Source organism: Uloborus diversus, chromosome 4 (genome assembly GCF_026930045.1).
Source record: "Uloborus diversus isolate 005 chromosome 4, Udiv.v.3.1, whole genome shotgun sequence".
NCBI classification, from domain to species: Eukaryota; Metazoa; Arthropoda; class Arachnida; order Araneae; family Uloboridae; genus Uloborus; species Uloborus diversus.
The window spans coordinates 122,286,770-122,300,018 of record NC_072734.1 but is presented as its reverse complement, the minus strand read 5'-3'; the positions used below and the strand labels follow the sequence as shown (position 1 = coordinate 122,300,018).

The 13,249-nt window shown below is 33.2% G+C and overlaps 1 protein-coding gene across 1 annotated transcript in view; it reads left to right on the top strand.

Moving 5' to 3' along the window:
- The window catches only part of LOC129219727 (triadin-like), a 51,582-nt gene that overhangs the window by 34,312 nt on the left and 4,021 nt on the right, over nt 1-13,249 (top strand). Inside the window, exons 10-12 of the mRNA XM_054854015.1 lie at nt 4,193-4,342; nt 6,676-6,957; nt 7,866-8,036. Coding sequence (XP_054709990.1) covers nt 4,193-4,342; nt 6,676-6,957; nt 7,866-8,036 — 603 coding nt within the window. The remainder of the gene's footprint in view (nt 1-4,192; nt 4,343-6,675; nt 6,958-7,865; nt 8,037-13,249) is intronic.

The window sequence follows — 13,249 nt, the reverse complement described above, 5'->3', positions numbered from 1 at the left end:
CTGATAGAGACTATCCGCCCACCTTAGTTGATTCCATTTATAAAAAACTTTGCAAAAAATCTCAAAATGTTGTTCTTAATAGAACTTTTAACACTAAGAATTTAGTTGTTCTGCCTTTCTTCCCTGGTATCAGTTTTCAGGTTGCTAAGATTCTGAAGCGATTCCAATTCCAAGTGGTATTTTCTCCTATCAATAAACTTTCTTTCTCTTCTCTTAAAGATTCTATTCACCCTCTTAATTGCTGTGGGATCTATAAAATTGTTTGCAATTGCGGACTCGGATACATCGGACAGACCCGCCGTTCTTTGAAATTTCGGTTAAAAGAACATCAAAGCTATGTGAGAAAACAACAGCTGAATAAATCCAGTATTGCTCAACACTGTTGGGAATCGAATCACTCTTTTGATTTTAACTCTTATCAAATTATCCAAAAATGCCCCAATTCGTTGGATCTTGATTTTTGGGAATCTTTTCACATCCTGAGGAACCGTTCTAATTTAGTTAACGATCTTACTGCAATTCCCTATTTTTCCTCTGTGTGGACTGCTTTGTTAAAATTGGTTTAGATTTTCTATTATTTTTATGTAAACGTCGTACATTTCTTACTTTTATTTTTTCATTTTTTGCTTTCTTATTTCGTTTTGTGATTAACTAATTCCAATATGTTTATCCTTCACTCTGTTTTTTCTGCATTTCTCCATTTGATACATTGCTTCCATACATAGTTTTTCCCGCTGGTAAATTTATTGCTAATTTATTCAGAGTGGTTTCATTTTTGGACTTTTTGCATTGTTTATGGGTTTTCTTTTAAAATTTATTACTTAACGGTTTTTTCCTGATGGAATTATATAATAAATTTTGTCTCCATGTGTCATTTTATCTTTTTTGTTTTGTTTAATTTCTATTTTTTGATATTTATACTACCTCCTGTTCCACCGTGTTGCTTTTTTCGGATGACTTTTCATCCAAAAGCTCACACTTCTTTGCATTGAAAAAGGTGTTCCTTGTAACACCGAAACACGTGTCTGCAATCAATTGCAAGTTTTGTGCTTAATAACGTTGGATTACTGACATTTTAATTTTTCAGCACAAAGGTATTTATTCTTTATTTAGTTGGCTTAAACGGGCCGTACGTTTGCATTCTACTTTCTTTTTTCTTTCTTCTTGCCTTGAATTTTGGTTGTATTTGTTGTATTTGGTAGTTTTGAATTTTGCTTCATTTTTGCCTTGTTACTGTTTTAATTTGATTTGTATTTTTGATAATAATTTGTTCTTATGTACTTTGTTATTTTGTTTTTGGAATGTCTCAAATCAATAGGTTTTGCAATCTTCGTATTAAGAAGTTTCGCTTTTTGAACCACTTAAAATTTCTTCAAGAATGTAGGCGCAGGAAAGTTATTCCGAATTTTATTTCTTTGAAATGTAACTTACCACGTTCTGTAAAAATTGATAAAGTTATTTTTCGGTCGAAATTGGCTCTACTTAGAGCTTCGATCCAAGAAACTAGGAAACGCCTCTCGTTTATTGAACGTGAGCTCTATGATTTGCATCTCTCTATTTCAAATTCTATTTCTGATTTTGATTATGTTGATAGAACTTCTTGGTCTAGAACCCTTCGTTCTACGGAGAATCATCAAGTTGTTTTGAAAAAGAAATTAGCTAAACTTTGTAGAAATTCGAAAGTTGTTCCTTCGGAAAATTTACCAGTGGTAAATAAAAATGTTGTCGTTAATATTTCAAGTGTTCCTTTAAATAGTTCTCAAATTAATGCTCTAAAATGCAATGATAACTTTGCTCTGGCCAGCAAACCTTCTTTTTCTAAGCTTATTGCTCCTATTGAGAAAGCTTTTAAATTTAGTGCCTTATCATCCAATCAAAAAGATTGCGTTAGGCATCTTATTGCTTCTAATGTGGACTTTAATTCTAGAATTTCCAATCCCGTCTTTACTAATACTGTTCGGCGTACTGTAAAGAATTTAACTTCTAATTCAGATATTGTTGTTACTAAAGCTGACAAGGGTGGTCAAATTGTTGTTCTTGACAAATCATCTTATGTTGACAAAACTAATGATTTGATTTCTTCTGGTCCATACTTAGAGATTTCTAAAGATCCTAGTGAAAATGAGTTAAAGACTATTTCTTCGGCTGTCAAGTCTGTTCAGTCTATTCCAATAAATGTTAAACGCTCTGTTATTCCTTCTATTGCTAATTGCGCTAGATTTTATGCTTTACCCAAGGTACATAAAGCTGGCATTCCTTTCAGACCGATTGTTTCCAATATTGGTACGGCTTCTTATAAACTTGCAAAATATTTAGTCTCTGTGTTTTCTCCTCTTATGAGTAATAATGTATTCACTGTAAAAAACTCTATCGAGTTTGTCAAAAAAATTCAGAATTGCGTTCCAAATAATTCTTTTATGGTTTCTTTTGATGTGAACTCATTATTTACGAACGTTCCGGTCGAGGGTTCATTGTTATGCCTTCAGAGTAGACTGTCTGAATTTCATTTTACCTCTAAGGAAATTGAGGATTTAGTTTTCCTTACTCATACTTGTCTAAGGCAAAGTTCCTTTGTTTTTAATGGTAAATTTTATACTATGTTGGATGGTTTGGCAATGGGAAACCCACTTAGCCCCATCCTTAGTGATATTTACATGCATTACTTTGAGGTCAAGTTGTTTCAGAAACTACAGTTTCAATTCTATGTTCGCTATGTTGATGACTGTTTTGTTCTTATGAACCACGGTCAACTAAGCATTGATGATGCTTTATCCATTTTAAATTCCATTGATCCTCATATTCAATTCTCTTGTGAAAAAGAACAGAATAATTGCCTTCCATTTCTGGATGTTCTCGTTTCTCGAACTGAGTCCGGTTTTGAAACTACGGTTTATCGTAAACCTTTTGCTGTTTCCTTACCCCCACATAGATTATCGTCTCACCCTCCTAATCAAAAATATTCAGCTTTCAACACATATGTTTATCGTGCAATGAATATTTGTTCTTCACCTGAGCTTCTTAATGCGGAACTTAACTATATAAGAGCTGTGGCTGCTGATAGAGACTATCCGCCCACCTTAGTTGATTCCATTTATAAAAAACTTTGCAAAAAATCTCAAAATGTTGTTCTTAATAGAACTTTTAACACTAAGAATTTAGTTGTTCTGCCTTTCTTCCCTGGTATCAGTTTTCAGGTTGCTAAGATTCTGAAGCGATTCCAATTCCAAGTGGTATTTTCTCCTATCAATAAACTTTCTTTCTCTTCTCTTAAAGATTCTATTCACCCTCTTAATTGCTGTGGGATCTATAAAATTGTTTGCAATTGCGGACTCGGATACATCGGACAGACCCGCCGTTCTTTGAAATTTCGGTTAAAAGAACATCAAAGCTATGTGAGAAAACAACAGCTGAATAAATCCAGTATTGCTCAACACTGTTGGGAATCGAATCACTCTTTTGATTTTAACTCTTATCAAATTATCCAAAAATGCCCCAATTCGTTGGATCTTGATTTTTGGGAATCTTTTCACATCCTGAGGAACCGTTCTAATTTAGTTAACGATCTTACTGCAATTCCCTATTTTTCCTCTGTGTGGACTGCTTTGTTAAAATTGGTTTAGATTTTCTATTATTTTTATGTAAACGTCGTACATTTCTTACTTTTATTTTTTCATTTTTTGCTTTCTTATTTCGTTTTGTGATTAACTAATTCCAATATGTTTATCCTTCACTCTGTTTTTTCTGCATTTCTCCATTTGATACATTGCTTCCATACATAGTTTTTCCCGCTGGTAAATTTATTGCTAATTTATTCAGAGTGGTTTCATTTTTGGACTTTTTGCATTGTTTATGGGTTTTCTTTTAAAATTTATTACTTAACGGTTTTTTCCTGATGGAATTATATAATAAATTTTGTCTCCATGTGTCATTTTATCTTTTTTGTTTTGTTTAATTTCTATTTTTTGATATTTATACTACCTCCTGTTCCACCGTGTTGCTTTTTTCGGATGACTTTTCATCCAAAAGCTCACACTTCTTTGCATTGAAAAAGGTGTTCCTTGTAACACCGAAACACGTGTCTGCAATCAATTGCAAGTTTTGTGCTTAATAACGTTGGATTACTGACATTTTAACAGTACTTTTATGTTTTGAATGTTGTAGTGTTTTTCATATATACTCTAAATATTTTCAGGGAGACCAAAATCTGCGGAACCAGCCAAAGCAAAAGAAGCTGTTAAGCACAAACGTCCCGCTACTACTCCCCCTGCTAAACCAAGTGCTCATGTTTTACCCACCCGAAGAAAACCCATCAAGGATGATGAAGTGGATAAAAAGCCAAAAGGTTTGTTTACGATTTACGTGTTTTTTAGTTTTCCATGCATATATATATAGCCGAACTACTATTTATTGAACCTCTGTTTTAACAATTGGCCGATTTAAAAATAAAAATTCCCTGGGAAGCAAGAATGTTTAAAATGTGTACATCTATAATTCCAAATAAGAAGCAAAAGATATTTGAATGGAGCAATCGTCACTAATTTTACTTCAAGAATTATATCATAAACGAAAATTTCAACATCATGCAAAAAACTAATTGCTGTACAATCAGTCTTTTATTTGGAAATTGTCCACCTCCATGTTCCAAGAGTATGACCTCCTTTTTTAGAAAAGTGCATTTTTATTACAGTCAAACCCCGCTATAACGAACCCTCAACGGACCGACTTGAGAGATCGCTATAACCGGGGGTTCGCTACATCCGATTTTCCAAAAAATAGTCAAAATTCAGTAATATTTTACAATAATAATCATCATAATTGCACAATGACTTAATTAGTAGTTAGGGTAATAAAATTAAGTTTTAGAAATAACTAGTAACTATATTTTACTCAATAATAAGCAAATTAAAATTTTACTTTTTTTTATTTATCAGTAGCATGGAAGAAAGACGTTATTTTCGGTTGAAAACTTTTGGATTTTATATACATATCAATTTTTTTCTCAACTACTGCAAAAGAATCCACAATATGTTTGTCAATGTTTTCAGTCGCAAAAAAATTGTTCAAAATATTTACAGCTGCTTTTGCAGCAGAAATGGACCCAAGATTTTTTGTTTGATTTATAAACTAGAAAGAGTTTCTTCACATTCTTAAAGCACCTGGGTTTATTTGATTTTCCAATAACCATCAACTTTCGTTTTTCAGAGCCAGTCATGTTAGCACAAATAAGTGGTTATCCGTGTGTTGGAGTGTTTTCCGCCGACACATTTTTCACCTTTTAACTTCAATGTTTGATTTGGAGTCAACTTATAAAATAAGCCCTCTTCGTCGGCGTTAAAAATATCCTTTTCGTCGTAATCTCGAATGATGTCCGGCCACACATTTTGCATCCAATCCTTCACATCAGAAGAGCACACACTTGCAGCTTCACCCACAAATTTTCCACTCGTTATGTTGTGCCGTTTCTTGAATCTATCCAACCACCCGTTAGAACAGACAAACCCTTTTTCATTAAAATGTTTGGCAAATTCATTTGCCTTTGCCTGCAGAATGGCTCCCGTTATCGGTACATTTCTGTTCCTCTGCAGAGTGAACCACTTAAATAACGCTTCGTCTACATTTTCCCTTACTGCTTTTCGCAATTTTTTACAGCCGTTTATGTTTGTTTCATAGGCAGAAACAATTGCATCACGGTTCTGCCAAATAGTGGCTACAGTAGATTTTGAGAGCGAAAATTTTTTGCAAAGTGAGGATTAGGTTTCGCCACTTTCTAATTTGCGAATTAATTGCACATTTTCTTCAACAGAAAATGCTTTGCCTCTATTTCGCCTGGCCATGATGATTTCTACCTAGTTCACACGATTATCCGCAGTGGAAATTAAACTAAAAATCAGAGCAAACGCACGAGTGACCAATAATCTCGTCCTCTGACTAAAACCAGTTGAGAAAATTGAGGGAGCTTGAAAATCGGCTCGCCCCCACACCCTCCTGAAGAAGCAGCTGCTCTTGCAAGGAACAATAAATGAGGAATGTGGTTTGGACTAGAGATTTCCTAGAAAAAGGGTTGAGAATTGTAGAAGAAGGAGTTTGCTGAGAGAACAATCGCTAATGAATTTCATTGGGGCATGTGCAAAGAAGAACTTGAAAAATCAGACATTTTAGGATCGTTATATCCGATTTGTTCGTGTTTCTGGATCGTTATAAGCATATGGAATTGTATTAATGACATAGGGCTTCAGTTCGGACCAATTAAAAGGTTCGCTACAACCGGGAGATCGCTATATCCCGGGTTCGCTATAGAGGGGTTTGACTGTAGTTATAATTTTATTATTTCTACTTCAGCATGTTTATATACATTCATTGCTTACTTATTGCCTTATTTTTTATCTCTAGTACATATGTTTAACTCTGAATGACTTCAATTATCTCCATCTCTTTAACCTTCAATAACATCACATTATCTTTAATAGCTATATAATGTATGCTGCTGTGTTAGAAAGAAATCTTCCCTTCCAAAAGAGGTCCTATCCCAACAAAAATGTTTTTGATGTAATGTAAAAATTATTTTCCTGTTGGTCTATAAAATAACATAAAGTGTACTTTACAAATGACTGCAAATGTCAGAATGTGGAACTGTCTTCAATTAGTACATGTTTCCATTGAATTTTGGTATTTTAGCTAGAACACCCTCCCTCAAAAAACTCAAAGAAGAACCTGCCAAAGTAGCATCTTCTGTCAGCCGCAAAACAGAGAATCCATCTTCTTTACCCCAGGGCAGTGGCGGGAAGGTCTGGCTGCAGGCCGATCAACCTGTTTCAGAACCCAAAGAAGGGGATGATGCATCTGTCAGAAAACATTCGGATGCTGTGAGGCCTTCCTCCTTGTCACCCATTGCAAAGCCTGTGCCTCCGCAGCAAGAACAACCCCAGAAAGTGTTTAATGACGTTGAGGCCAAAGAAGGTATGTTGTCACTTCCAATTTCTTAAAATTTCAAAAAGAAGAGATTTATATCTATCAGGGAAAAAAATACAAGAAACCTTTTTTGAAAAGAGAAAAAAACATTTTAGTATTGTTGCTGTTGATTAGCAGTGTAGAAAAACTGAGGGTGGAAGTTGAATGCAGTATAGCATGATTCAGTCCCGCTTTAAAACCCATTAAGATAATGTATAAAAAATCTTGTTTTAACGAAACGAATTTCTTAAAGTTGTTACAAGGAAATGTTTTTCTCATTGTCAGTTTGAAATATTTTTTTTATGTAATGCTGTTTTTTGGAAATTAAAAGAAGACTTTTACAAGTCCTAACGCGGAAACTTCGTTTGTACTTTGAAACACAGCCATTCAAGGTGGAAATCCGCTCATACTGAAACGTAAGCAACCTGAGACAACAAAAGTCATGAATACGGTTTATGTGCACCAAACGTAAGGTACTTTGCAAATTCGCAAGGGGTCAGCAAGGTTTCAACTTTTCTTGTGGTTAGTACAAGTGTCGTTCATAAATTAGAATCTTTTATAATGTCCTCTGAGACCAAACTCTCGTAAAAAGGAAAATAACACTTTTTGTGAAGACAACCAATGAATAAAGGTCAGTGTTCAATATTTTTCTCCCTTTTTTTTACTTCATAAATAATGAGTTTAACTATATTTTAGATCATTAGTAGTAGCATAAAATGTTGCAAATTTAATTATTTTGGAGTGTAAATTTGAAAATTTAACACTTATAAAAATACAGAAAGTTTTAAGATCATTCGGTTACAAGGAATATTCTGTTTCAACAAAAAGTTTTATTGGTCCCTTGGAGTTCATTGTAACAGGATTTAACTGCATATCTTTTTAAAGTGGTTAACTAGAGCTATTTTATCTAGCCAAAGAGCCATCTTCTGCTGAAACAAAATCAGCAGTCCCATATTCATCTGTTGTTCCACTCACACATGTAAGAACACCCGAAGAGGTGACTGGTGTAAAGAGCCCTGATCCTGAGAATTGGACTGTTCCTATAGAGAGTAGTGAAAAATTACAGTGGAGCGGCGTTAATACTTCTGGTAATACAACTATTCATTTCCTTCCCATCCTCTCTTTAAATTGCTAGTTTATTTCAGACTGCATCAATTGATTAAACAACCAATCACAATAATGAAAGCTGTAAATTCATACATTGCAAGTATAAAAAAAAGAGTAATTCACTACTGTCATTAAAACATCAGTGTTTTTCTTTTCACTTTCAGAACATTATTTCTATAAAATCCATTATAGTCCATTGTTTATTCATAGTTCTTTCGTAACATTTCTTTAGAGTACCCTCACCCCTTCCCCCAACTGTAGAGTAAATCATAAGTACCACTTGTAGCTCTAAAATTTCTTTGTATGACTACTATTGTCCGTTTTCCACAAGAAGGCACTTGACTCCGCCTTCGTCACGTGGTATCTGATGATTCTATTTCGCTATTTTCTGCTGAAGGCATATTTGGATCATAGCATATTGTCATAAAAGCAGCAGTTTTTAAAATGTAAGAATAACGAAAGTAGCAACAGACAAGTGAAGCAAGTGATGTAAAGGACATCGACTTTTTTTGCACATTAAAATGCATGCCAAAATTAAGGTTGTCTGTTTGTATCGTTTACAAACATGAGATATGTTTACAGATCATCCCTGCATAAAATTGAACTCTGCGTTGAAGAAGGCGGGCTGAGTGCCTTCTCATGGAAAACAGACAATAACTATTGATGCACTTCACATGGAAGAACAGTTTTATGCACCACATCTAAGATTCATTCACCAAATTTACTTATTGTTCCACTCAAATATTTTTTTAAAAACTATAGGGTCTGGTGGGGGAAAGTGGTCAATGGGGTAAAGTGGTCATACGTCAAATAAATGGCTATAGCTTGGAAATAAATGTTCGAATGAATGTGAAAATTTTATTTTAGAGTAAGGCAGTTAGAAACTACATTTTGAATACAAAAGTTTACAACTGGAAAAATTTTATTCGGTAGAAAAAAATATTTTGCGTGAACATGAAAAAATTTAAAATCTAAACACCTATTTTAACATCCTTGGGAAATTTTGTTTGTTAGAATTAGGAACAGATTGACTATACAGGAAGCTTCCTACATGTCTCAAGAACTCTTACTTATTAGCAGTTAGCTGAATCTATTTTAGATAATTTTTTAGAACAATTTAAGTAAGATGGGGTAAAGTGGTCATAATATTAGGCTTAACGAATATTGTTCTTCTAATGTCACTTAATCTTTAGGTATAAGGCAGATACAAATTAAATATTAATTTTACTTAATATGTATTGTTTTTACAGTAAACGGGGTTAAATATACGAGTATATGCGTGTATATACGCATATATACTCGTGTAGACATGTACATAGACGTATTCACATAAATGCGCCAATAAATACGTATATGGGTATCTGCAAGTATTTTTTATCCATACAGCTATACATTTTACTATACACGTATATACTCGCTTATACTCGTATATATAAGAACACTTATATACTCAGGTAAACACGTATATACGCGTACGAACTCGAGTAGACACTTACATACAAACATATGATATACAAGTATACAGAGCAAATTATTAAAAGGTGTTTGACGAGAGGATAAGAAGTAAGAATCAATAAGGAACATATGGTCACAAACACAATGCTGACGCGGTACATGCACGCAAATGAAAAATTGATGGATGCAAAAAAAGTCACAAATTTATATATATATATATATATTACAGAAATACAATTTTACTCAACATTTTAAGACTTAAGAAAGTTTTAAAGTGATTTATGAAATTTGCGGCCTTCAGCTGTAATACATGCGTCGCATTCACAGATCCCTCTCTGTTGCAATAACGAAACTTTTGAAAAACTTTCATCAGCCGCTGCGCCTTTGTTGTGATGCGTGTATTAGAGCTACTACAGACCGTAACTTTCAACAACTGCTCTAAATATTTCTTAAAAACTAAAATGTTATGTAAAATCATCTTTGTGCAGCAAATTTGTGCCCTGCTTTGCATCCATCAGTTTCTGGCTTCGTGTGCATGTAGCGCGTCAGTGATTATAACTTCCTTATGATTCTTTGCTTCTTTTCCTCCCCTCTCACACCCCTTTGATTTTTGCCCACGAGCTTAGATTCACTCTGTAAGCCGACATGCATATAAGCGTGTATTCTCGTGTATACTTTCATGTACTGGTGTATACACGTAAATGTACGTATACATGTCTATACAGGTAAATAATCGTGTTTACACGTATACATGCATATATACCAGTGCTTCCATATTATATATACATGAGTAGACAGGTACAAAGACGCACTGGATGTATCCACGAATTAACTCGTGTATACTCGTATATGTATGTATGTACACTTATATATGCTTATATACGTCTACTATACAAATATATACTCAAGTATGCACGTATTTTCTCGAGATACAAGTGCATACGCGTATATGATGTTCGTTCATACGCGTATATACTCTTTTATACACGTGACACGTACATATACGTGACACGTATATACATGTGACACGTATGTACTCATGTAGACACGTATACTCTCCTGTAGGTAATCACGTATACATGCTTATATACTCGTATATACACGTGTATACTTGAGTAGGCACGTGCATGCATGTATCTGATGTATACATGTATCTATTCCTATAGGAACGTGTTTACTCGTGTATCACACGACACGTATATATTCGTGTGTACACGCATGTACTCGTAAATATACTTGTGACTATAAAAATAACTGAAATATACAAGTATTTGGTTTCTTTATAATGGTTTTGCATCAATTTTTAACTATGACCACTTTACCCCATGCTATGACCACTTTCCCCCACCCCATGGGGTAAAGTGGTCATAAAAACATAGGGAAAAGAAAGCTCTATAAAACTACTAAAATCAATATTTTTTTTCCTAAAACTCAATGTACCATGTTCTTTAATAATGCAATGTAAAATAACAATAAAAAAAGTTGAAGTGTTTAAAGAATTTGTTGCATTTATTATCCACCTAAGTTGAAAACCTACGATTTTATGACCACTTTACCCCACCAGACCCTACTCATTCGGAAAAACTAATCCTTTTTTCACAATGTGGGGAAAATATTCTATGAAACAGAAAACTTGAATATTGGGTCGATGGGGAAATTTTTGACCTCATAATGTTTCGTTCATATGAGAAAGATATATTCCATTATTCATTAGCAAATTAAGTAAGATTAACAGTTCTTGATGTTTTGCTTACTTATAATTATAAAATTTATTTTATAAGTATAATTTGAACCTTTTGTTATTTTACAATTTTTGTTCACTTTAAAATAAGCATGACAGTTGTTATTCTAAAAATATTGTTGAAATATACTAAAATGCAGTTGCAATGTACTAAAAATACAATTAAAATCTTGTTAGATGTACTAAGTTACCTTTTTTCTTATATAATATTATAAAGAGAGTGAGCGAATTTTTGTGTGTTTATGTTTTCGAAGTAATCTTTGGAACCATTGCAACTATTTGAAAAATTCTTTCACTACATGAAAGGTGAAAGGCAACTGGGTGACATAGGTAATAAATCATGCGTATATGTATTTATAATAATTTTTTAAACCAATATTTTGTCTATGCTACCAGTTTATATTTTGTACTGTTTTATTCTTATAAACGTAAAAACAAACTTCGATTGTACCGCATTTAAGATAATAGCGCGGATGATTGTTCTTGAATCGAATGTTGAGGGATAGATTTACGTGGAAGAAAATAAATCGCGTTGTTAGCATATGAGCCGCAAAAAGCATTACATGTGTTTGAGATTAGAGAGGATAGGGTATGTAGCCTTGGGCATAGAAAACCATTTAGAGTTACAGAATGTTCATGCATCAAAATTAATTTAAACGAATTATAACTGAGATTTGCTTCGGGCAAATTTGTTTTAGAACTCAAGTAGTGCAGATAGACAATATTAATCCATGTTCCTAAACTTTGTAAATTTGCATGCTTTTAGGGCTATCTTTAAGGTTTTTTATTCATACTAAAATCCAAATGAAAAGCATCTGCTAAGGAATTCTTTTAAATACATTTAGCATAGAAAATTCTCAACTCAAAGAGTAATTGCACATACCGTAGATTCAAAGTTAAGAGTTAAAACAATGACAAACAAAGAACATTCAATAGGAAAGAAATTGACAAAAAGGAAAACTAAATAAAAATTCTTCGGAGAAATATTCTTCATGATAACTGTATTTAAGCATTTAAAATGGCATAATTAAATAACATAGCTCACAAGTTTTTTTTAGAAAATATCAGAAAGAAATTGCCAAAAAAAAAAGAGACATTTGAAAAAACTAGTTTTTTGATGAAAACAAGTAAAAGAGGAAAATTCATCCCGGGATTGAAAAAGACTCACCTCTTATTAGAAGATACAATATTTATCCTACAAGCCAATTGGTATTTTGTTACTTAAGAATTCATTTGGAACATTTTCATGGTCAACATATTTCCAAAGTCAAATAGAGGGAGACAAAACTTCTTAAACTAACTTTATTTGATGCATGTAACTTTCTGACTCTGCTCCTAAACTTAGAGAATAGTTTATAACTTTTTTAACTTTTATGAAAAATTTTAGATCTTATTGATTTATGGCAAACATTTAGAAGTGATTTCAGTGACGTTATATTGCAATAAGAGCCTCAGCAGAATTACTAAGACTGTCGTTCAATGTCAAACAATATAAACTAAAATCTAATTCTTAAAAAAATAGGCAAAATCTATACTAATATTATAAAGAGAGAGAGCCAATCTTTGTGTGTTTATATGTTCGAGGTAATCTTTGGAACCATTGCAACTATTTTAAAAATACTTTCATTACATAAAAGGTGCATTCTTACTGAGTGACATAGGCTATAAATTATGCATATATGTATTTATACTATTTTTTTAAACCAGTAGTTTGTCTTCGCTACCAGTTTATGCTTTGAACTGTTTTATTGTTATAAACTTAAAAACAAACTTTAGTTGTACTGCATTTGAAGTAATGGAACAGCTGAATGTTCTCTGCGAGCTGAATGCTGAGGGATGGAAACACGTGAGAGAATGAGAAATCTTTACACGACTACGGAGGATAATTTGCATGGCATTCTATTTACCTTGGAAGGAATAATATGATTTAGAGTATTGTGCTCTTACAGCATCAGCATTAGATCAGTTGCCTCATATTTTTTTAATCCCTTAGGTCCC